Below are 23028 nucleotides of genomic sequence, written 5' to 3' on the forward strand. Positions count from 1 at the left end.
GTGTCTGTTACTTTCCAGGAGAGCAGCATGAGACCCTTACATCAACCTCTGAATCTGAGTGTGTGTGTGTCACACAGCGTGCAGACTGCATTTGTGAAAATATCCAGGATGCTGTTGACAATAGCGAGGACATTAGCAGCGACAGTGCAACGATAGCGTGTGACAAGGAGGGTGGGAGTGAGTGTGAGCTTGTGTGTGATGAACGAGAAAGTTCTGTGCATAAGAACGGGGAGGAGAGGGTGTTTGCAAAGGATACTGTGGATGGCAATTTTAAGAGGCGTGCATGCGACAGCAATAAGGGCAGTGTGTCTGCCAAGGAGCGGGTGGTGCTGGTAGAGAAGGAGGGCTGCTCCTCAGTGGTGATGTACCCGGAGCGACACACGGCACACGTCATCTTAGCAGATGGGAGTGTCATCACTGGGAACAATCAAGGAGCATATGAGGTGGGTAGCAAATGGCAAATAACACATCTCTGTTTAATGTTATGTGTGGGGATTTGATGTGATTACAGCCTTTTTCTACTTGTGTTTTCATCTTCATCGTCTTGATATGACCGGATGTGGATGCTCCTTCTCCTGCTTTTGAAACGATTGACAATCACATCTTTGTTTATTTGTGTATGCTTGTGTTTCCAAGGTGTTTCCATCCAGCGGGGGGCTCCTACTGATCCAAAGTGATGGGAAATGTGTGTACTCGCCCGACCCACTTGTAACCCCCAGTCCAAAGGGTGGCACTCCAACAAACCAATCAGGAAGCTACACCATGAGTCATACAGACACAGTGGCCTGTGACGTTACAGACCCCGATGGAAACCACTTTCAGGTCAGGATTATAGGAAGATGTAAGGATCTTACTGTGAATGTAAGAGATTGGCCTTCTTAGACTCAAAGCAGTAAGGCCACATATTGGCTGTAGAGACACTCTTATAGCACATCTTTCAAAAACACCTCACCTTCTCAGATTCTCTCATGATAAATAAGGTCATTAATATTCTCTGTACTTTGCATGTGTGTTAAAGGTGATGGAAGATGGACAGGTATCAGTGTTGAACTATTCCCCTGCTCCAAGCACACCGAAAGAGGATGAAAAGGAGGAGGAGGAGGAGGAGGAGGAGGAGGAGGAGGACAGAGAAATGGTCAGGATACATGTTAAACACAGAGAACATTGTCCCAGGTGGGCCTGTATTTTAATTTCTTTTGATCCTTTTATTGTTGCTACTTTTGTGGATGATAATGTCACAGGAACATCATGTTATATTGCAGGCTGTTTATGGCGCATGAGGACGGCTCCGGTGCTGAACTGCTGAGCTCTCAGACCGTAGAGGAGCTGCTCTACCAGGCTTACAGTGACCCCACCATCGCACTGCTGAAGGAACCACTGCCAGACACACAAGGTGCCCTGTTTAATAACTTTAATACAAGAAATAGCTCATTCACTTAGAACTTTTTCATTATCCATCCAGTCGTAATAAAATATATAATATGCAACTTCTCAGCATTAGAAATGTATAAAAACAGCTCGATCTTGTTATTTACGTACTGACATTTTTATCAAAATGTCTCTTAACATTTTCAAACCTAAAAAAATCTGTCATTTTAATCAAGGTATTGGTGCTTTGTGTTTGGTTACTTGCTATGGGGTTGTATCCCCTTTGACCAAAATGATGATTTCTTTATCCACAAAAAAGGAATCAAGGTAGGACGGTCCTGTCAATGTCCAGAAAATAATGTGAAGTTTGTGTCTTGTTTTAGATGAGTTTGGCATCACCATCCTGAAGCCCATCCACCCGAGCGTGTGGTCCCAGTGGTTGCTAGAGAAACAGAACCCGGACATAACCCCTCCCAACCTCAAAAACCGCAGCTGGCATGATTTCCCTCAAACAGAGGTAGAGGTGTGAACGTTTACACGTATTATACATCTACACACAGGAAAACATCACTCAACACACTCTCTTTTTCCAGAGAAAGACCCCAGGTCCTCTGTTGGGTACCCACATAGGTCAAGGTTTGTTTCTGAGAGAGAGGTCCGCTGGTTCAGCAGCACAGCGTCCACCTGCCAGGAGCTGCCCTAAAGTCCTGGAGACGAGGGAGCTGTACCAGCACCGACCATTCACAATGCCACTCAGAAATACACTGGACTCAAGACTGAAGGTAAAACGGGCCCATATCCGTGGGATCTATAATACTGTTAATGTAGGTGGTATTTTAACCTCCTGGATTCCCCTATAATTGTTGTGTTTAATGCATGAGTTAAACAGAGTCTACAGGTCTGTTTTCTCAGTCAGATCAACAAGACCAACCCGTCAAAACCAGAGAGACCTAACCTGGTCACCTGGAGAAGGGATTTCTGGCGTGGTCAAAGAAAGACATCAAAACTTCACACTGTGATACTCCTGCTTTGAAAAAGTTGAAATGTGTCTGTGACTGCAGGAATACATCGAGAGTTTGATGGAGAGCGAGCAGCGTTCAGAGGAGATGAAGGTCAAAGAGCCTCGCACCGAGGAGGAGATCGGTCATGCCAGCGATCTGCTCAATCTGGTCCTGGTCTGTGCACACAAACACACACAGGCTTTAGTACTACAAGAGAATGTTCTGTTTCCCCATTGCACACAGAAAATGTACAAATAACTATACCATAGCGTGAAGATGTATATAATATTAATATAAATCCTTTATTATGCATGTTAAAGTCTTTTGCAGAACAGGAGGATGGAGGTCACACCTTTGACAAGAGGACTTCAGGTGGGGAAGTGCAGCTTTGCAGGCTATGTTTTGAGCAATATAGATTCGGTTAAGAGTCAAAAGAAACAACATGTACATTTGCAGTGACTTACTTTTTTTTTACAGTTGAGCTTACATTTCAAAGCTAACAAATAACAAAATAACAACGACTGCATGAGATTTCTTTATTGCCTGATAAAACTATAGATCCGACTCTTACTTAACATGCAATTATTACATTTGTGTTCTATTAAAGTTGAGTTGAATGTGTAGGTTTTCTGGTTTAATATTTAGTAGTTTGAGTTGGGTACCTGTAAATGCCAAAGGTGTATTTCTTCAATATTTTTCTGTATGTTTCCACAGAGGATTTAGCCAACCTGTACAGCCAAGGAGTCAGAGTTCCAGTCGAGCAGTCGGATGTTTCAGAAGACACAGTCACCGTAGCTAGTGAGAGGTAGGAGAGATTTAAAATGCCATGCATGAACAAATGAGGTTAAACTCTCTAAAGTAAATGCTCCAAGTATGAAAATCCTCTTTAATCTCTTCTCCGATCTAGTTTTACAAATGGAAGAGAGTCTAAATGGACTGAAAGACTCGCACAGCACAGGTAAACACAGGCTTCTTCTCACACTGTTTTAGACCCACCTTGACATCAAGTAGCTTTAAGTTCCACTGATGCTCTTTATTGCTCTGCGATAACATTTAAACTAAGATATTAATGAGCTATACTTACTACACATCCCACTGTACTGTATTTGCCTCTGTGTGCTTCAGACAGGAGAAGTGTGAGGAGGAGGCTTACAGAATGTCTCTGAGGACAAAGAACATTGCTCCTTTTTTCCACCCAGAAAATATCCAATTATACCAGGTACTGTAGGTGTCTACGTCAGTGCTTAAACTACTGTGGCAGCATTATAATGAAAAACCTAAACATACATCAATTCACCATTTCTGTCGTAACATAGAAAAACGCACAACATATAACAAGAAACACAACACTGTTGCTGGTTTTCCAGGAGCTGCTCCAGCACCAGACACCAGACATGAGGAGTCTGTCCATGGATCTCCCTCCGATCCCCCCCTCAGACAGTGCTGAAGACTTCCTGAAAGACGCCCCACAGGAGAACAGTACGTTATTATACTGTCAGTATTCAGCAGCAGCTACTGAGATGAAACTCATTTTAAAGGAGTCCTGTTGGGAATATGTACAAAGAAACAGAAGCTAAATAGATCTTTGTCACGGCAGACAATTTGGCTCGTCATAAGGAAAGAACATCTGTAATGATTAGTGAATTAACAAGAGGGCTTTCAAGTTATCGTACCCAGTCTCCAAGTTTGTTTGGTATTTTCTGACATCTCATGGAAGCACCACATACAGTATGTAAGTTAGACCTCTTTGATGACCTCTTCAAAATGTCTGCAGTGAACAACATCTATTGAATGGAAAGGAACAGTTTTAAAGTAAATGTAGGTGCATAAAATCCATTGTAGGAAAAAATACAGTAAACTGCATACTATGTTATATATCATGTTTTTATTTGCAGCCCCACGGCGACCCTTAAACCCAACACCCTCTCAATCTGCAAGGTAAAAAAGAGGATGATATAAACTGTTTTTTTTCCTGTTTGATTTGATCTTACTAGTGAATCACAAATCATTATCGTAGAAATGTATCGTAAGTCTTATTTAATTATATATATATATATATATATATATATATATAGATCAAGTTATTACTTCCCTGGTTTGATTTCCCCAGTATGTTAACTACAGCAATCCCAGGCTATTGTAACACCTTTAATACAAAACACTGGCAACCTTATCTTCTCTAGAGACAGGAGGTTCAGGCGAATTATCATACGGATGTTACCTGTTATAATTAAACATGCCTTATGTCCTTTGTTTTAGCATCCTGTAATTGCTTTGTTGTATGCAGTTTGCCCCTCTGGCCAAATGTTCGCCAATACTCTTCAGAACGTAGAATTTGATTGGCTGTGGTCCTTCTTCCTTCCCTTTAAGAGTGTGGTTTAATGTTTGATCGGGGTCAGATCCTTGTACGACATTGGTATGCAGGTTATCTGGCCTCCAGCTGGAATTGATTCTATTAAATGTTATAGTCTTTATTAAATAACGCAACTTTGATTTTAAGCTTGTAGATTTGTTCTTTTCTTACCAGAAGGTGATTTAATCATCAGTTGATTTTCAGTTTTCATACTTGCTTTTCTAAATAATACTTCCATTTTCTCCAAGTCATGCAGCAGGAAGTGAGAGGATGCTTAAGAAAAGACCAACCAACCCCACGCCTCACGGTGCCGGTTTGTTCCCCACCTAACACTGTTGTTTTATATTTATTTTTTAAATCAAATGCAAGGCAGAATGAACACAAATGACTATTTTAAGATTAGCAAGAAGCACAGGGAACAGCACAATAAATCAGGAAATACATCTGAATATAGCAGGGACATTTTGAGGTCATAGTCTGAATTATGTTTAATGCGTCATCGTGCAAGAAAGTGCAATAAACTGTGGCATTTTCTCAGTGTTATGGTGAGAGTGCAAATCCTACTTCTCTAGTCCCTTTGAGGGTGTTCATCATGACCCCGGGAATCAAAATGATTGTGATGATTTGTGAAAACGGGTTACAAAACAAGTTCATGTTCAAAATAGGACTAAAGATGTACAGTAGATGTATACAGTAAATTGTGTGTCAACAAGTTATGTGACATTACTTGTATGTTGGTTGGAAATGGGTTATTAGCCGTTTGCATCTCTACGCCTCCTTAAATTCAGTCATAGAATTGCAGGTTATTTCTAAATTGGTTGTGATTCAGGTTATGGTCATTTTAAATCACTGGCTGATCGACCATGTTTTTCTGTATCCAGGTGAAAGCAGTGTGAGGGGTTCACCTGGGCAAAGCAAGTCAGTGCAGCTGGATGTGACCGGACAACTCAGAAGGACTAAAATCAGACTCCCATCCTCTATCCTCACCTCTAAAGCTCGCAGCATACCAAACCAACAGGTAGCCAAACATTCCCAAAATCTAAACATCAGTATATATTTAGACACCTACCTGTACACATGCTCCTCACTCTCTGTGACAAACAGTCTGTCACACGTGCACACACACTATTCACACATCACTCTATTTTAGTTCTTATCAGTGGAGGAGCCGGTGAGGAGGAAGTGTCGGACTATTTCTCTGACTGATCCGAGTGTCATAGCAAGGGGATTCCAGCTGCTCCCCTCCACTGTTGACTTTGGCACTCTACAGGAGGGCACCTCCTCAGCAATTACCGTGGTGATGAAGAACGTGGGTGTTGACACTTGCAGGTAAGACACCAGGTGATGGAATAGGAAATAATCAAGTAATAGTTTAGTTGCAGCGTTATAATTGGCTTTAAAAGTCCTTCAGGGTGTCAGAGAGAAAAAAGTTATGTGGTGAGGTGCAGGAGAGTCTGGGTCACCTTCATATCTAAAGGGAAATCATTCACCTGTAAAAAATGTTGTTTCAATCTCTCCCTCTGCAAGGTTCCATGTGAAACAGCCTCCTGCTGCTACAGGCTTCCGGGTCATCTACAACCCTGGGCCTGTAAGTTTCCAGCTGGGTGTAGTGATTAAATGTTTGTGTTAAAGCGACACATTGTAAGAAGTGTCTGTGTGTCCAGGTGGCTGCAGGTCTGCATGTTGAGCTGCAAGTTCAGCTGTTTGCCATGTGTGCAGTCCAAGCAGGAGAGGTGGAGCCAAAGAAGAACCTCTCTGAAGATATCATCATCCACACTGAGACTGACATCCTCTACCTGCCTGTCACTGCCAATATCCTCTCAACAAGTGGCTCACTTATTACCAAACATTTTGATTTGTAGCCTTAGTTATTAGAAACAAGTTTTTCAGCAAGCACTTTGGATATGAGTCAGCTCAGCCAGTATTCTGCCTTGTTGCATTGCATTTACTTAATATGCAGGTGAACTTTGGAAATCAAGTTGATATAACTGTTGACCTAATGAGAATTCCTTGGTGAAATCTGAATTAATGAATGTTTTAATGAGGACGAAGTGCAGTTGCGTTGATATTCATCAAATCTTAATGGTCTTCATAGAAGAATCTTACTTTGAGGATGTTCCTTAAATAATTTCACCCATCCTTCCTGAGAGGTTATATGATGTTTGGCTCAAGGGCCACAGCAGTACAAACAACAAGAAAAGCTTGGGGGTCCGTCAGCTGTCTGCCAGCCTACCTGTAAGACGGGGGGCCGCACAGCTCCACAGACCAGCCGGGAACCTCTTCACCAGTCCTTCAGCAAACAAGGGTCTGTAACTAATAAAATACACGGAAACGTCAGATGTGGATATAAAGCAGTGACAATATCTGAACCCGTTTTTGTTTATACTTTTCAGGACATCTCAATCGCACCACTCCTATGTGAGGAATGCTTATCACCATCCCATCTGATTCCTCACCATTCAAGTTTTCATCCATCCATATATATCACTCCATTCTATTTTCTTCAACAAAAATGAAATATTTATATGGATCTTTATGATGTTTCAAATAAAACTGTTTCTGAAATAATGGTAGCAGTTATATCAGGGATTTGTGAGTAGCTATATTTGTTGTTTATGGAAGTCCATTACTGAACTTAAAGGAAAAAAAACGATATGCAAATTAAGCCTTGTGATTAATAAAAAGGATCCTGTGTTTCGTTATGACAAACTTAGCCAATATAATGACCTCATAGACGAAAATAGTGACCTGTATCTTATTTGAGATACAAACGTTATTTTGAGAGTTTCTCGTAATGAATAACAGGATCTGTGTTTTTCTATAACATTGGGAGAAACATGTTTTCATACATGTTAACGACATCTTTAAAGTAACCAATTCTGCCCATTCTAATTCAGCTAACTGGTCAATGTGCGCCTGGGTTCGCGTGTCTGCATCTCCACATGAATGACTCGCGCGTGTGCTCAGGTGTATTATTATATGGGGGTGGGGATGTTGGTATATGACGTCAACGGAGACCCAATGCTAGGTGCAACCTTGGCCAACAAAGTTGAATAATGACGTCACCCTCCTGTTGTATTATATATTTACTGTATTTCCCCCTCGCGCAGACAGACCTGACACAACGCTAAAGCTTCGTGCTCACGAGCGTCCTCCTTCATTAGTGCAGCTGTAGCTCATAGCACCGGCTGGCTCTCCTGCGCTGTCGGTCACGCGCGCACATACGCACGCTCGTAGCTGAGCATCACGAGAGGCAGAAGCGAGTGGCTGCAGCGGAAACGTTTTGGCAGGGAGGGAGACAGACAGCTTTGACTTTGGACGCTTTGTCACGTTTTTGCCGGAGAGGAAGGATGCAGCGGGCAGAGGAGAAACACTGAGCGGGAGGAGAGACTAGGAGAAAGCAGGGGGTACTGCCTAACCCGGAGTAGACGATGCTTATTTGCCGCAGGCCCCGCCATCGTGAAATTGGATACCGACCTGCGGCGGATGGGGTGACCGAGCTCGCTGCTCCGCCGGGGAGGTCCCTACCTTCGGACGTTACCGGGGAGGGAGCTGCCTGTGCCCGGTTCTAAGGAAGGAAGGAAGGAGTGGCAAGAGGGAAAATGCAGACGGAGGAGGAGACGGCCACCGCTGAAGAGCCCATTTTGGAGGACGGGTCAGGACGAGAGCAGGTAAGGGCATTTCCTATGTTGTTTTCTGTCTTCACAATCGTTATGTATGGAAACAGTCCAGTGAGCGTAAAGTTGCGCATAATTGTACCCTTCAAGAGCCTTTTTATGTATTAAAGATATTTGCCAGTGGTTGCAAAAACAACCCGTGACTTCAGCATCATGTATGCCATACTGTATTGACAAAAAACGCTAAGAAGTCACGTTTTTACCTGAAGTCCTTGATGCTTCACAAGAGCAAGGACACGGGACAGGACCTTGGCTTTAGAATGAATTGAGATGAGGCTGTGTTTCAAACCGAGAGGGGAGGGAAGTCCGAGTCCCTGTGTAGAAATAAAGCCACAGCATTGATGTGACACGGCTCTCTGGGATGCGTTACTCCTGGGAACGATGCTTTAGTGTTTTTCTGTATAGTAGTGTTCATTTTCCAGCTGACACCAACGTAATACACTAGAGGGTGACATCACCCCCCACCCACACACACACACACACACACACACACACACACACACACACACACACACACACACACACACACACCTTTCAGACAAAAATAACCCTGATTCAATGTGAATGGTGGGAATAACACCTCAGAGCAGGAAGCATTATGTATTTGTTTACAGGGAAGTACTGTTATTCATTTTAATTGGCTAAACACACTAAGCAGTGTTTTTATGTATGCATGACAAACCCTAAAACCAATCCTCCTAAGCAGATTTTATTGTCCCTTTTATTGGTCTATAAAATGAGTATTGTCAAATGTCATAGTATAATCTTTCAAAGTGATGTAAGGAAACCTGAACTTAGTCACATTTAAGGTGCTGGAGTTAGCACAATTTGACGTATTTTCTTCAAAAAATGCTCAAACAGATGAATCTTTTTCCAATTAAGTTGGTGATTACTTTAAAATTGGACAATAATCTATTTGTCTTTGATGCTCTATCCTGATCTTTTATCATCAGATGCGATGTTGTGCAAAAGTTCATGTTTACACACAGAATGACACGTAGCCTTCCCACCACCACAAACTCACACACAAGCCTTTAGTGTTACCTCTCCTCCTAAGCCACTTCCTTTTTTACCACCACTATTTTTGGGAAACAGCATCATTTATTCAAACACGTCATCTTAATAATGAAACACCGAAAAATAGGTTAGCTGTAATAAAATAATGCGTAATGCAGATGCCAGGAAAGATATCAATGATAGCTAAAGATGTGGTTAGCTGTGATCTCAGCACCTTGAAACCTGATGAGGTGGGTAGCATGGACTAAGAATTAAATCACTGGGCAGAGTCACATCCTATGTTTCATTGCAATATGGACTTGGTGGAAGTCTGCATTCTCAGAGGGCCTGTGTAGTTGTTTTTAAGAAAGAAGTAATAGTTTTCATGAATTACTGTCTTTTAAAATATCAGTAAAAGGTGAGAAATGCTCTTCACAAGAATCACATGCGTTTTACTCCGGCAGCCGTTTATTCTCCACCAATTGAATAGTCGATTTTAATTTGGGCTGTAATGAACCTTAAATATGGCCCAAGTGGCTTCAGGGCATTAAACCCTCTTTGTCTTTAACTGATTATAACTGACAAGAGGAGTTTTCTGATTGTTGTTGTCCGACTACATCGGTAGTACATATAAGAGTGGCCTGACCAGAATAAAACTGACAGAATGAAACATGTGGCAATTGGCTAATGGTACTCTAAACACGTAGCATGTAGATTTCAAAGGCTGGTAAATGCTTTTCACTTCATTCCACCACTCTCGTCTGTCTTTCGTCGACGCCTGCATTGCAGACTGTAATGCAATGAATGCAGTCATCTGCTCCCTGCCTCCATTACTCTCTCTCATCTCTCCCTATCGGCTCCTTCCTGTTTTTAGATCTGTCTGTCGAGGAGTATACAGCTTCATCCTCTCGCTTTGACTCTCACACTGTCAAAAATGTGCACACTCATGTCTCACTTAACTTTGCTCAGTCCCAGGCCCACTTGAGTATGCATGCACACACACAGGCATTATCACAAATGAGGTTGAGCCACTTTGTTAATATTAAAATCCCATGTTTGATTCATATTTATGTCCGTGCACGTATTTCCATTAGCAGACAGGTGTGCTGCACAGGCAGGGGGATACACGGATCTAATGTGTGTGAGCGAGACATAATGAAAGTTTCAAAACCAGAACGAGAACAGAATTAGAATCAATATAAAAACATCTGGTGATGGAAGAGGAAATAAATGTATCCAGCCCTCATTCTGACAGAAACGATTAGATGACTAATCAGAATAGAAATGTTTTTTGTAATATTTAAAGTATTTATTTAAGCAAAAAAACATCAGAATACCCTATGTTTTCCTAATATTTTGGTTATATATGACAAACAGTGAATTTCACACACAAAACAGGCATCTAAAGACATCCCCTTGGACTTTGAACAACTGTTATAGACATTTTCTGACAAAACAATCACTGGATTAATAGAAAAATCTGCAAATTAATAAGAAGAATTATTAGGTGTAGCCCTTTTTGCAAAAACATACTGTTAAATGTTACACATGACAAACTTTACCAGAAAATATCCATGCTACTAGGAGTCCAGTACCTCAACACAATAGGGGGGAAACATTTAAACTATCATTTTGGAAAGAGAAGAAGAATCCCATTTCTGATTTAGTAATCCTAAGTATCATCTTCAGTAGAGTCATCCTCAAATGAAAATATGCTTACACTGTTGGCGAGGATCAACTCCAGCGTGCAGGGAGGCTGCAATATAAAATGATAATGATACATAACAGCAGCATCATGAAGTGGGAACGATGTGTAGAACAGCCATTAGCTTCACTAACAGAGAATGTGTGTTTCATTACATAAATCACAGTTCAATGACTAAATAGGAGTAGGTGATAGGACACATCGAGCATTACACACGTGTTATGTAAAACTCTGGTTCCTCAGGGAGAACCTGTTCAAATGATATTCAAAGCTCAAACACTTGGTCTGAAATGAACGTCAGTTTCTTCTGCCTGTTGTAAATCCCTTCTGACTGTAATACACAAAGCCACATATTGTCTCTTTTTAATAGTTCATTCAAAGTATATTCATACATTTAAATTAACAGCAGATATTTCACAAGTGCTCATTTATTCATAGCAAAACGTGTGTGTTACAATAAATCAACATATCTAAGTTTCACAGCTGCATATATTGGCAAAACAATGATTGTTTGGAAACGTATGGTCATGGATGGTAGGATAAAATAATCATCTGCAGGAGTTTTTTAAGAAGTTTCTGTGCATGTTTTGGATTTTAAATCTGCTTTTTACATCGGCAGGTAACTGAGATCTAGGCTGACTGCTGCTTTCAGTTGTATTTTTTCAATTAGGGGACCCTAACCTTACCCAATAATTTAATTGAGGAATAAATTGTTAACCGTGGCGAGCGCATAATGACTGATCCAAACGATAACACTTTATTTGTAGAATCTAGGCTAATTGACCCCCTCCAATCGCGTTAAAATGACACATCATTTTCCACAGTGTACTGCGGGCATCAACAGCACTTCTTCCTGTCCTCACTTCCTCACTTCATTTGCCACCCACATGCTACGGGAGCTAATTATAGCTGCACCAGTCCCACCTATCAGCTGAATCAGTCCGAGCAGAGGGAGAGAGAGAGGAATACACACATTCAATTAGACACATTTAGCAAAACATTAAAAACCATCCCTGCACAGTGGACACATTTACAAATTCCAATGCCATTTGTCTATTTTTGTAGGAAAGATGGGAAGGACAATTAACTCTACATAGTGGTACTCTTAACAAAATGTATCCCTAAGTCAAAGGAAATATTAAGAGACTCAAGTTTGACCTGAGCACACACATATAAGAGCCAGTTAAGTATTTGGCAGATAAGCACCATATTCCAGCAGAGGCTAAAAGACCAGATTAGAGGCTAATAATTGAGTTTATGGACGTTTACAGGCCGGGGCAAATCCTGTTAATGCAAAGGCTCTGTCACTTGCAGCTTAAGTAGAAGTAGGAAGCAACCACAGCATGCACAGGAGCTTCATGCCCCGAGCCATGCTGTTTTGAATTCAAAGGTGTGTGATGCTTGTCCAGAAAAAACACATTTTTGGTAACAGATCCATGCCAGCTATATGGGCTCCTCTTCAGACGGCTGTCTCTAGTGACTGTGGATGCTCAGGGAATATATATATATATAGAATGTACTGAAAATCTGTCAAAATATCAGTGTTTCATCACAGCAAAATCTTGCCAGACAATCATGCTGATGAAGTGCAGACACTGAATGAAGTTATAAATGAAACATCTATGAAGAATTAGTCATGTAAGTAGCACCCTGTATCAACGCTCTTCAGAAGAGCTTGCAGAAAAGGCGGCCCAAATTTCAAGAATAACACAAATGAGAGCCGACACCCTCCAGACTCGGCTGTATAGATGTCTTTTCATGATGATTTCAGGGAGAGGGAGCTTTGCCTTTGATCTGTTGCAGCCTGACAAAAGAGCCGAGGCTCACCAGAGGCAGCGGAAAGCTGAGAGAGGATCAGAAGAAAACTAAGAAGCTGCAGAGTTTTAAACTGGAAGGTGTTGTGGTTAATAGAAAATACCTGTTTGGCCCAAAGTGCTCCCCAATTAGTCACAAGGTCACCAGCTGTGGCTGTGACTCAGGGAGTAGTGTTCTTTGGCGAGAGACTTAACCCAAAATTGCACCCTAGGCATATCTACGGCAAGTGTATGTAAGTTGCCTTGGATAAAAGTTGAAACACTATGAAGAATATGCTTGGATAGCACAGGTACAGCACTAAACCACATGTTGCAAAGACCATACGCTCTGCTGTGTGGGAGTTTGCATGGCCTTACTTACACAGAAAAAGCAAAGAGGGAACAGAAATGGTAACCGGATATACCCGTTGGATTAGCCTATCCCTCAAAATAATAAGAACATGGGAAAATAAGGCTGCAGACGAGTGATTTGTCAGAGAAATGTTACATGTGCGACACGGGATTGCCTACACAAGCCGCCATTTTTAGATGGCACTGCTTCCTCCAATAGACAGCAGTTTTAGCAATTATCATGGGGAACTATTCGCAGCAAAAAATATTGCAGAGGAAAAGGAGCTGCTACCAAAATGAGTTGTGTTGAGATAAGCCGAACCATAAACTGAAATGAGATGTGTTGGCAGTTACATTCATTCAGTCCGAGGGGGTTGCCAAATCAGTTTTAAGTCTCAATGAGATTCACATTATGCTGGGAAAGCAGAAAAGGTTTGATTAGCCTGTCTCTCCGAATAATAATTACATGAGGAAAGAAGGTGTTGAGCTTTTCTTATCACTGACTTGCTTCTGCTCTGTGATTTTGAGATTTAGCTTCTCGAACAAATTGAATATGATGCATGTCTGCATTGTTCCAGGATGCTCTAATAGATGCTACGCAAGAACAATAATTACTGTAAACTGGACACATCATCTCCAGTTCACAATGGAGGAGATTTCCTCGCAAGCCGCACGAAAGAAACCACTTTCTCTGGAATCTGTGTGCTATATCTCTCGTCACCCTCTATCTTATAAGCATCTCCAGACTCACTTTAGCAGGAAGTGGGAGAACGGCTCGTATTGACAAATAGTGATTGGCAGAAGTGCATGCAGGAATAATTTGACTCCTGTCTGATTTTCGTCTCTCTGGGCACACAACACCTGCAGACCCTGGATGAAAGTGTCAGCTGCAGGTTCTTTTTTTTTTGCTAGAATATAACATTTTACCTTGCACAAGGTAAGAGGAAAAGGAGCCAGCAAGACAAAATAAGACAGGCCGAGGCAATTTAGTCAGTGTGCTTCCCTGGAGAAAGGTGCATTCTGTTACTGCCTTTCCCATCCCTCTCTCCTTTTTGCTTCCTTTCATACTTGCATTCATGAAAAGTTCATGACCGTTTCTCTCTCACGCTGCTCAAGCCCTCCCTCTCTATTTCTCTCTCTACACTTTTAGCCCAATCAATCCACTTAGAGACAGACTTTGAGAGAGGATGTAACAGAGGAGACGTGGGGGTGAGGAGGACGGAGTGGAGGAGAGACCGAGGTCGGGAAACTGAGAGTAAATGCTTCGGAGGTGGGAGGGAAGATTCGGGGAAGGAGAAACAAGATTATGTAAGGAAAGGAAGGAGGATGTGGAGAGGAAAAGGCTAAAAGAAAGGAAAGGTTTTTTGGATGGTGTGCGCAGAGTGGTGTTTTGGGTGGAGTTACAGAGAGATGATGGAGGTGTCCTTCAAGCAGCATTTCACTACTTGCCCTTGACGTACAGTAGTAAAAAAAAAAGAGAGTGAGTGAGTGAGTGAGTGAGTGAGTGAGTGAGTGAGTGAGTGAGTGAGTGAGTGAGTGAGTGAGTGAGTGAGTGAGTGAGTGAGTGAGTGAGTGAGTGAGTGAGTGAGTGTGTCGCAGCCAGTCAAATCTGCTAGTGGAAAGCAATTTGTGTCTGCATTGAAGGATTGAGAGATAAAGATGGGGGGGGGGGGGAGTGTGTGTGCTGACAGGACTTGGCCGAGAGGAGGAGAGGACACTGGTGTCATTCACTCTTTTTTTTTTTCTTTTCATCTGCTTTGTTGCTCTTTTTGCCTTGTCGCATTCAGTTCGAGGCATGCAACAACACACACACACACACACACACACACACACACACACACACACACACACACACACACACACACACACACACACACACACACACACACACACACATACACCAAACAGAACATGTGTGTAAGCTGTGTTTCTCTCTTCATGTTCCTGTGATACACTACATACATAATACACAAGCTTTCCATCTCTCTCTCTCTCTCTCTCTCTCTCTCTCTCTCTTCTCTCTGTCTCTCTCTCTCGCTCACACACACATTCGTGTTTGGCTGCTGGGGTGCAGTCAGTTCCGAAGAGTCTAGAAGTATCGTTCTCATCTAAATTATTCACACACACTCCTCTAGCTGCATTACAATGGTGTGTGTGTGTGTGTGTGTGTGTGTGTGTGTGTGTGTGTGTGTGTGTGTGTGTGTGTGTGTGTGTGTGTGTGTGTGTGTGTGTGTGTGTGTGTGTGTGTGTGTGTGTGTGTGTGTGTGTGTGTGTGTGTGTGTGTGTGTGTGTGTGTGTGTGTGTGTGGGGAGAGAGAGAGAGAGAAGAAGGGCACATTAGACCAGCTGTGTATCTAATGTATATGTTTGAGTGCACTGTAATATGATGTCTCCAGTTCAAGTGAGGCTGTGTGTGCACTTAGAGAGCGGCGTAAACTGCGTGTGTGTGTGTGTGTGTATGTGTGTGATATTCAGCACTTATCCTATGATGGGTAAGGGTTGGTGCTTTAATGCACTCCCTTGTTCAGGACCTCACTTGGTCTGAAATACAACACTTTTTAACAAACGGGAAGATCACGGGTGTTAAAAACTCCAGGTTTACCCATTATATGTTGTTCCTTGACAAACATTCTTTGTGTTCCCACCAAACTTGAAATAATCTCCACCTGTCACATAGTTTTAAATATTCACAATTCGAGGCACACTGTATTATTTATACAAATCTCTACTCTCAACGTGAGAAGGTAGAAATGTGTGAAATCTAGTGGCACACCTCAGACTGGTTTCCTCACGTTCATGGCTCATTTTAGTGTCAAAACAGCTGGCCATATGTGTCACACATGGCCTTAGGATCTGAACAAAAGTAGAAAAATAGAACAAAAGTATTGCCTGTAAACGGTTATTAATCATGGCACTAAGAGCTCCAAACAGAAAACTAATTGGATGGAGATTAAAAGTCATATTAATAACTTACACCAGTCATCCAACAAGCATGGACAAGTGGTTAGGGCTCAAATTGAACTTAAAATCAGCCCTGGGGATTTAATGTTGCTCTTCCATAATGTTGGACTGTGTCACTAAAGGTTGTATTGATCAAAATAATAACAATACAATCATTTTGACTTATATTGCAATTGTCATTGTTCCACACTATTAGAGATTAATCCATATATTGATTAAAACATTATTCGATTTCTTTCTGAAAACTATTTAAAATGAGTCTTTGTACCAAAAGTATATTAAAAAAATACTGATGATGACTTTGACTTCTCTGCAGAACCATATTTTGCTTTTTACCAACAATTGGGTTTACTGTGAATTGCATATTGCACTAGTCCATATTGTGCTGTTTGATTAAATAATAATAATGAATCAAAAAGTGCTTTAAATATTGATAAAAGCCATAAATATTAGTTTCAATGTTCTCCAAACTTTGAGCATTTGAGGACTTGACCTGACAACCTTTTTCTCTTTGGTTGTTTATTAATTGTGTGATTGATTGCATCTTAACATCTTTCCTCCTCTCTCTTCGTCTCTCCACAGCAGCGTCCAGTGCAGCAGTCCCTGGCCTCCTCCCTGTGTCGGGAGTCTCACTGGAAGTGCCTCCTCCTGACCCTCCTCATGTACGGCTGCTTCGCCACGCTCGCCTGGTGCGCTCTGTGTCGCGTCCCTGTCCTCGGCTCCTCCTCCTCCGTTCCCCTGGGTTCTGACGACGACGCCACCTCGGCGGCCTACTACAACGACATCCTGCACCTGGAGAGCCCGTGCTCCAGCGGCTACGTCTACATCCCGCTGGCCTTCCTGGCGATGCTTTACGTGGTTTACCTGGTGGAGTGCTGGCACTGCTTCTCCAAGACGGCAATGTTGGCTCATGCTGAATTCCAGGTCTGTGGGAAAACAAGTTTAAGAATGAAATTAAGCAGGATGGTCTCATAGCTCGAACATTTGGAAGGATTTGGGAAACATATCTAAATGCTCATCATTTCCCCTTTAAAAAAATGTCTTTCTCTTGTGATTTAGAAATTGCTTGGTGGCTGTATTGACATCTCCATTAAATTCCATTTAGTCGTTCAGCTCCCAGCAGAGTGTGGAGTTCACTGCTGCAGTCTAGGAATAGCTCTGTGACCTTGAGCTAAGCAGCAGAATCTGTTTACTCATCGAAACTGATAGTGTCAGCAAAAGCCTTTAAATAAAGAGCTTATACACATAAAATGACGATGATGTGTTCACTGTCTGCGGAGACAGTTGCTGATCAAGAGAAATAAGGGGGTTCATTTCCTGCAGTTCAGTCAGGAATTTTTTTTTGCTTTCAATTTCTTTCCGAAAATAGTCTTTGCCCATTTATATGGAACTTAGCAGACCCAGAGGCATCAGTCTCTCTTTCATCTATCTTTGTCTGCTCTGCTTTTATCAGGAGCATATTGGTTGCTGTTCATCTTAGATATCTGCTACTGCAAAACCAGAATATTTTCTACATTATTCCGAACTGTCAGGGGCACAGATCAGAAAAAACAACCCATAAATAAAACCAAACAGCACCAGATTGCAGACTTAACAAAAATGAATGCAAATAAGACAAACTTAACTATTCTGCTTAGAATAACTGCTCATGCAATGTCACATCTTAGATTGTTTGTCCTCAACAGGTTTGTAAGGAATTGAAATAGGGAAAAATAAATAAAAAGATCTCAAAATAACTTGAATCCAATTCTAAAAAAAGCACACTGTCTTATGTTTGTTATATAATAACACTAGAGAGCTATCTCTCATGTAATCTTATAACCATGATTGTGCTATTAATTTATTTTCTCCTTAGGGAGCATAAGGGTGTTTGATGTACCCTCTTTACATATGTGCGACTCTTTCAGAATTGTTATATTTGACCCAAAAAAAGGTCAGGTGTAGGAACAAACTGTACATTTGAATGTGACTTGAATGACTTCTCTGACTCAGGAGGTGTACGAGCGCGTGCAGAGGCTTCAGCAGGCCACGCCCTGCATCTGGTGGAAGGCCATCAGCTATCACTATGTCAGGAGGACCCGGCAGGTGACCAGGTACCGCAACGGAGACGCGTACACCACCACACAGGTGAGGGAAGCTTCAAGTAATAAAGTATTTTAAACTTTTGAAATAACTGATATGCAATCTTCATTTCTTCTACTGGATATCCAAATGTCATACTTTGCTCCACCCCCAACCCCCAGGTGTACCATGAGCGGGTGAACACTCACGCCTCCAGCTCAGAGTTTGACTACGCCCGCTACGGTGTCAAGGACGTGTCGAAGGAGCTGCTGGACCTGCAGCTGCACCCTGCGGTCCGTCTACGCTTCACCAAGTGTTTCAGGTCAGACAGCAACCACAGCTTGAAGGGGGTTTTGAATGATTTTTCTTATCATTTTTCCTTCTGAAACAGCCCTAATTGTTGCTTCCTTTGGATATTGTGTTTTCTTTTGTCTCCAAATCCCCTTGTCCCTTTATCTTGTGTACCTATTGTTTGTGGGACCTTGTTTATCGTTCACACATCGATACAGTGTTGAAACACAAGATCATTATTTTTTGGGGCTCAGTAAGTTTTTAACAAATCGTTGTGCTCTTTAGCTTCTCCAGTGCACGTGCTGAAGCTGCCTACCTCACCCAGGTAAGATAACATATTCAAGAACACTTATTTCTGTTCTGCCAATGTAACTAAATGAATGTCTTATCTATAACATGCGATGGAAAAAGGACAACCCTGTTTTCTAGAGCACCAAGTGTTATTTTTCAATTGTCCACTCACTACACATGTTCGACAACAATGGTAGATTTACCACTCAGATGTCTTTCTTTAAAACAAGAATTTCTAGATTTTGGACAGAGAGAGAAAAAAGCAGGCTTCTTATTTCCAGCCAGCGACTACTGACTTAAATCTGGCATTACAACTGTTGCTGGCAGATTCAGCTGCAGCTAGCCAGCTTATAAATTGATCCAATTTTTATCTCGAAAAAAGGCCTCTTAAATGTACACTTGATGAGGTGGTAGCTGCAGTTAAGAAGTCGATCCAAGTTTTGTGAAGTCCAGGTCTGGCCATCACACTGTGGGGTAATAAAACATAATGTCTGTGATAGTTGGTAACATCATTTTAGTTTCTAGCATAAGCTGTGACTCCACAAACTAATACAGTAGTAGGTAAAGGTCTTCTTCTAATGCTCTATTAATTAATTCTAATTCTAGCACTTCCTTTTTCTGTTATTCAAAGCGAGCGCGCTTCTTTGGGGAGAACGAAGGACTCGACGACTACATGGAGGCCAGGGAGGGGATGCACCTGAAGAACGTGGATTTCCGTGAGCACATCCTGGCTTTCCCTGACCCGACCCGGCAGCCCTGGTTCTCCCGGCACAAAGTCTTCTGGCTGGCATCGACGTTCCTGCTGTCCTGGCCGCTGCGCGTGGTGTCAGAGTACCGCACGGCGTACGTCCACTACCACGTGGAGAAGCTGTTTGGTGAGGACGAAGATGGTGGTGGCGGCGGAGGAGGAGGTGGTGTAGGAGGGCCAGGTGGGGGAGGAAGAGGGGATGGGGTTGAAGGAGGGACTGAGAATGGACTCCATCCTGGAATCAACGGGACGAGTTACAGAGCCATCTCTCGGGTCAACACGGTGGACATGACTGAGCTGGAGTGGCACATCCGCTGTAACCAACAGATGGTGCCGAGCTACTCCGAAGCCCTCCTGATGGACTTGGACATGAGCGGGGGGACAAACCCCACCGCCTCTACGCCCATCTCTGGGCCCGCAAGCTCCACCCCCAGCCAAGGGCCCAACCCGCCTCCTCTCGCTCTGCCCGTCGTCTTCAACTCGGCTTACCTACTCCAGAGCTGCCCCCGCTGCCGGAGGACCACGTCCAGCTCTAGCCTGCCCTCCAGGCTGAGGGCCCCCATGGGAACCACAGCCCTCCTGAACGCTACCGTGGCAGGGATCAGGGCAGCGGGGCAGGGGGGCGGAGGTATCGGAGGGCGGTTGGTGCTCAGTCGGAGCGGGTTCTCTCTGGGGAGACTGGCAGCAGGGCGCCCCAGCAGCCTGTTTCATTCAAGAAGCATGGGAGGAGGGCTCGGAGGGAGCAGAGAAGATGGAGGAGGGAGTGGAGGAGGAGGGGGGGGAAGCAGTGGGGGAGGAGGATTCCTTGGTTTGGGTTCAAGGCAGGACAACGAGGAGACCAGAGGAGTGCTGGAAGGAGAAGGGGATGAAGAAGAGGAGGAGGAGCAGCAGCAGGAGGAAGAGGCGGCGGTGGTGGTGATGAGACGGGATCAGGGAAGAGGAGGCGAAGAAGCAGAGCAAGACAGTGCAGGCGAGGGGAGGGAGAGTGAAGGGGGAGGGAGGGAGCGCCCTCCCTCCTATCAGGACGCGTTCTTCTTTCCCGTCCTCATTATACACGGAGAGGAGAGCTGCCACGCCGGAGACGACATGTGATAATAAACATTTACATTAAGAGCAAGAAAGTCTGAGCAGAGGCCGAGGGAGATGAAAGGACGCGCTCAACACAAAGACAAGAGTGGATCAGAGAGGGAAGGCAATAAGAAATGATGGAATGAATGACATGAGAACAGATGAAGTTGAAAGAACTATAGAGAGAAGAAATGATTCAGGCAGAACAAAGCGTTAAACAGATAAGAGCAGCTGTGTGAAACAGAATAACCAATGAAACAAGGGGGGGACGAGGATATGTACGGGGGAGCGATGCATACAGTACAGGAAACACACTGGTTCAGATGAGCTGGCTTGTGCAACAGCAAAATAATACAAAGTCTGATGCTGTGTTCACACCTAGCGCATAGCAACGTTCTCGAGTGAAAAGATACTGATAAACATCTTAAATGATGGTGAGGTAATATCATCATCACTTTTAACTTTACGTCAAAATCGATGTGGACGGACATATCTATGCCTTGGAGATGAAGCAGCTAGTGTGTTGCCCTCATCCATCCAAACTCCATTCAGGCAAACAAGCATTTTAAAATGTGTTGCTTGTCCTTTCGCGTACAGACCTAACATAGCATCAACCTAGACTTTTCATATATTAAAGTTGTTATTTCAAAATCTTTTGGAGTAATTTATTGCACTTTGGTAATCCGGACTAATTCCCCTATTCAATCTACGTGTACGGTGTGAACATAGCATGAGAATGAGTTAAGCCAAGAAAGTACTTGAATACTGTAGACTTTGCTGCACTAAGATATTGAGAAAGAGGGGAGGGGGGACAGAAAGACTGAAAACATGGGAATGTATATTTCCAGATTTATCTATGCAAGAAAATGAGTGAGAGGAGTAACGGGTCGAAAGAGTTCAATTAAAAGAGGAAATGCAGAAAGAACTTCTAAATATTTCAGATGACATCACAAAGGGTTACTAATTCAGTGTGAGGAAGTCAAAGGAGAGAATCAATGATGCGTTTCTGTAATACAAAATGACAAGTGGGGAAAGAAGAACATTCAAAATATTAGGACAGAGACAATAAGCAAAGATGAATAGTAGAACACAAACGCGACCATGACAGACCAGGTTAATCTACATATGTTTTTTAATTGAAAGACCACCTCAAGAGGAGGAGAAAAACTAAAACAGACCAAACTTACGAGCAGCAACCCTTACCTGCAATAACATTCACACAGTCCTCCAGTTAATACAAATAAAGATCCCAGGCTTTACAGGTTCACTTTACAACATCGTGCGGCATCTGTCTAGCAACTGTAACAGTATAATAAAATTGGAGAAATATTGATTTCCTCCCTCCACTTCATGCCTCCTCACCTCACCATTAGCTTCCGTACCACTACCGCATCCATTACCGACATGGAGCTGACAGAACGAAAAATTGGTATTGCTTCCTCTCCTTCTCAGCTCCTCTTTCATCTTCTGTCCTCCCTCCATCTTCTCTTCTCTTCTCCTTCCTCAACTCCCTCAAATGTTGTGCATGGGACATTCTGAGCAACACATCTATTGCTTTTTTAAAACACGAATAATTAGGTGCAACATCTCTTTTTATTTATGGAAAGCATGTTGTACCGTAGTGGATTCACTGCATCCGTCAGTATCTTCTCCCTCCTCTCCTTTTCTGCCGTCACCACTCCTACTTCTGTAAAGTGCTGCACCTCTCTCTGCTCCTCAGATCAGATTTCCCCTTCGCTCACTCCACAATTCACATCTCCTCTGCACCGATTCCTCCTCCAAGGTGAGATTTTACTAAGCAGATATATCCCTATTTATATTAAGTTTTTTTATAACCTCTCACTAGGTCCGTATATTGTCGAAGAGACAGAATGAAAGAAAAAGGTTAAGATACTGACGGGTTGCTAACACAGGGTGGGATTTCCCATGAGTATTCATTTTCCACCAGTTATGCCTGTGTAGTTGTGCTCTCGTTTTAAACAGTTGTAGCCAAAGATAAGTTTGCGTAACATGAGAAAAAAACCCTTCTTCAAATAACAAAGTACTATATATCACAATACTGTACGTGTTTACGCATGAAAAACCATCTCTTAATTTCATTTATGTCCATCATTTTGGACTGCATGGGAAGTAAAACATGAGCTCAGCTGGTATACTCCTAAAATAAAAAACAGACGAGCATAAATCAGAAGTTGGATTGCTTTGTGCAGACGGTAACATTGCTGATTACAATAGTTTGATTAGAGACAATAAAGAGATCTCTGATCAATAACGCCCAGCCCTGGCAGAGAGTAAAGGTCCGTCCATGCCGAGAAACACGACTATGAACACTGAACATCCGCACGTCCAATAATAACATTTTTCA

General features: G+C 42.7%; 2 protein-coding genes across 2 annotated transcripts in view; both read left to right on the forward strand.

Annotated features, from left to right (window-relative positions):
* spag17 (sperm associated antigen 17) overlaps nt 1-7253 on the forward strand; it is a 29155-nt gene extending 21902 nt beyond the window's left edge. The window contains exons 30-49 of the mRNA XM_063900309.1: nt 19-443; nt 637-822; nt 1019-1173; nt 1263-1393; nt 1752-1885; nt 1962-2150; nt 2430-2543; nt 2690-2741; nt 3084-3174; nt 3277-3327; nt 3495-3588; nt 3737-3848; nt 4265-4307; nt 4971-5035; nt 5604-5740; nt 5873-6051; nt 6250-6310; nt 6387-6534; nt 6857-7027; nt 7116-7253. Coding sequence (XP_063756379.1) covers nt 19-443; nt 637-822; nt 1019-1173; nt 1263-1393; nt 1752-1885; nt 1962-2150; nt 2430-2543; nt 2690-2741; nt 3084-3174; nt 3277-3327; nt 3495-3588; nt 3737-3848; nt 4265-4307; nt 4971-5035; nt 5604-5740; nt 5873-6051; nt 6250-6310; nt 6387-6534; nt 6857-7027; nt 7116-7144 — 2567 coding nt within the window. The 3' untranslated portion in view covers nt 7145-7253. The remainder of the gene's footprint in view (nt 1-18; nt 444-636; nt 823-1018; nt 1174-1262; nt 1394-1751; nt 1886-1961; nt 2151-2429; nt 2544-2689; nt 2742-3083; nt 3175-3276; nt 3328-3494; nt 3589-3736; nt 3849-4264; nt 4308-4970; nt 5036-5603; nt 5741-5872; nt 6052-6249; nt 6311-6386; nt 6535-6856; nt 7028-7115) is intronic.
* A 1071-nt stretch (nt 7254-8324) lies between these two features.
* LOC134876024 (transmembrane protein 151B) lies at nt 8325-21953 on the forward strand. The gene is made up of 6 exons (XM_063900847.1): nt 8325-8393; nt 16787-17128; nt 18197-18331; nt 18448-18587; nt 18842-18881; nt 19479-21953. Exons 1-6 carry the CDS (start codon nt 8325-8327, stop codon nt 20685-20687), a joined length of 1935 nt encoding a protein of 644 aa, XP_063756917.1. The 3' UTR covers nt 20688-21953.
* The last annotated feature ends 1075 nt before the right edge of the window (nt 21954-23028 follow it).

The sequence above is a fragment of the Eleginops maclovinus genome, chromosome 14 (genome assembly GCF_036324505.1).
Source record: "Eleginops maclovinus isolate JMC-PN-2008 ecotype Puerto Natales chromosome 14, JC_Emac_rtc_rv5, whole genome shotgun sequence".
Taxonomy (NCBI): domain Eukaryota; kingdom Metazoa; phylum Chordata; class Actinopteri; order Perciformes; family Eleginopidae; genus Eleginops; species Eleginops maclovinus.

Bases quoted from the DNA above. Each gene is read 5' to 3' on its own strand.
- LOC134876024 (XM_063900847.1), top strand. From the start codon at position 8,325: ATGCAGACGGAGGAGGAGACGGCCACCGCTGAAGAGCCCATTTTGGAG. The intron at 18,588-18,841 runs GTCAGACAGCAA...TGTGCTCTTTAG, and splicing joins CGCTTCACCAAGTGTTTCAG to CTTCTCCAGTGCACGTGCTG. The intron at 18,882-19,478 runs GTAAGATAACAT...TGTTATTCAAAG, and splicing joins AAGCTGCCTACCTCACCCAG to CGAGCGCGCTTCTTTGGGGA.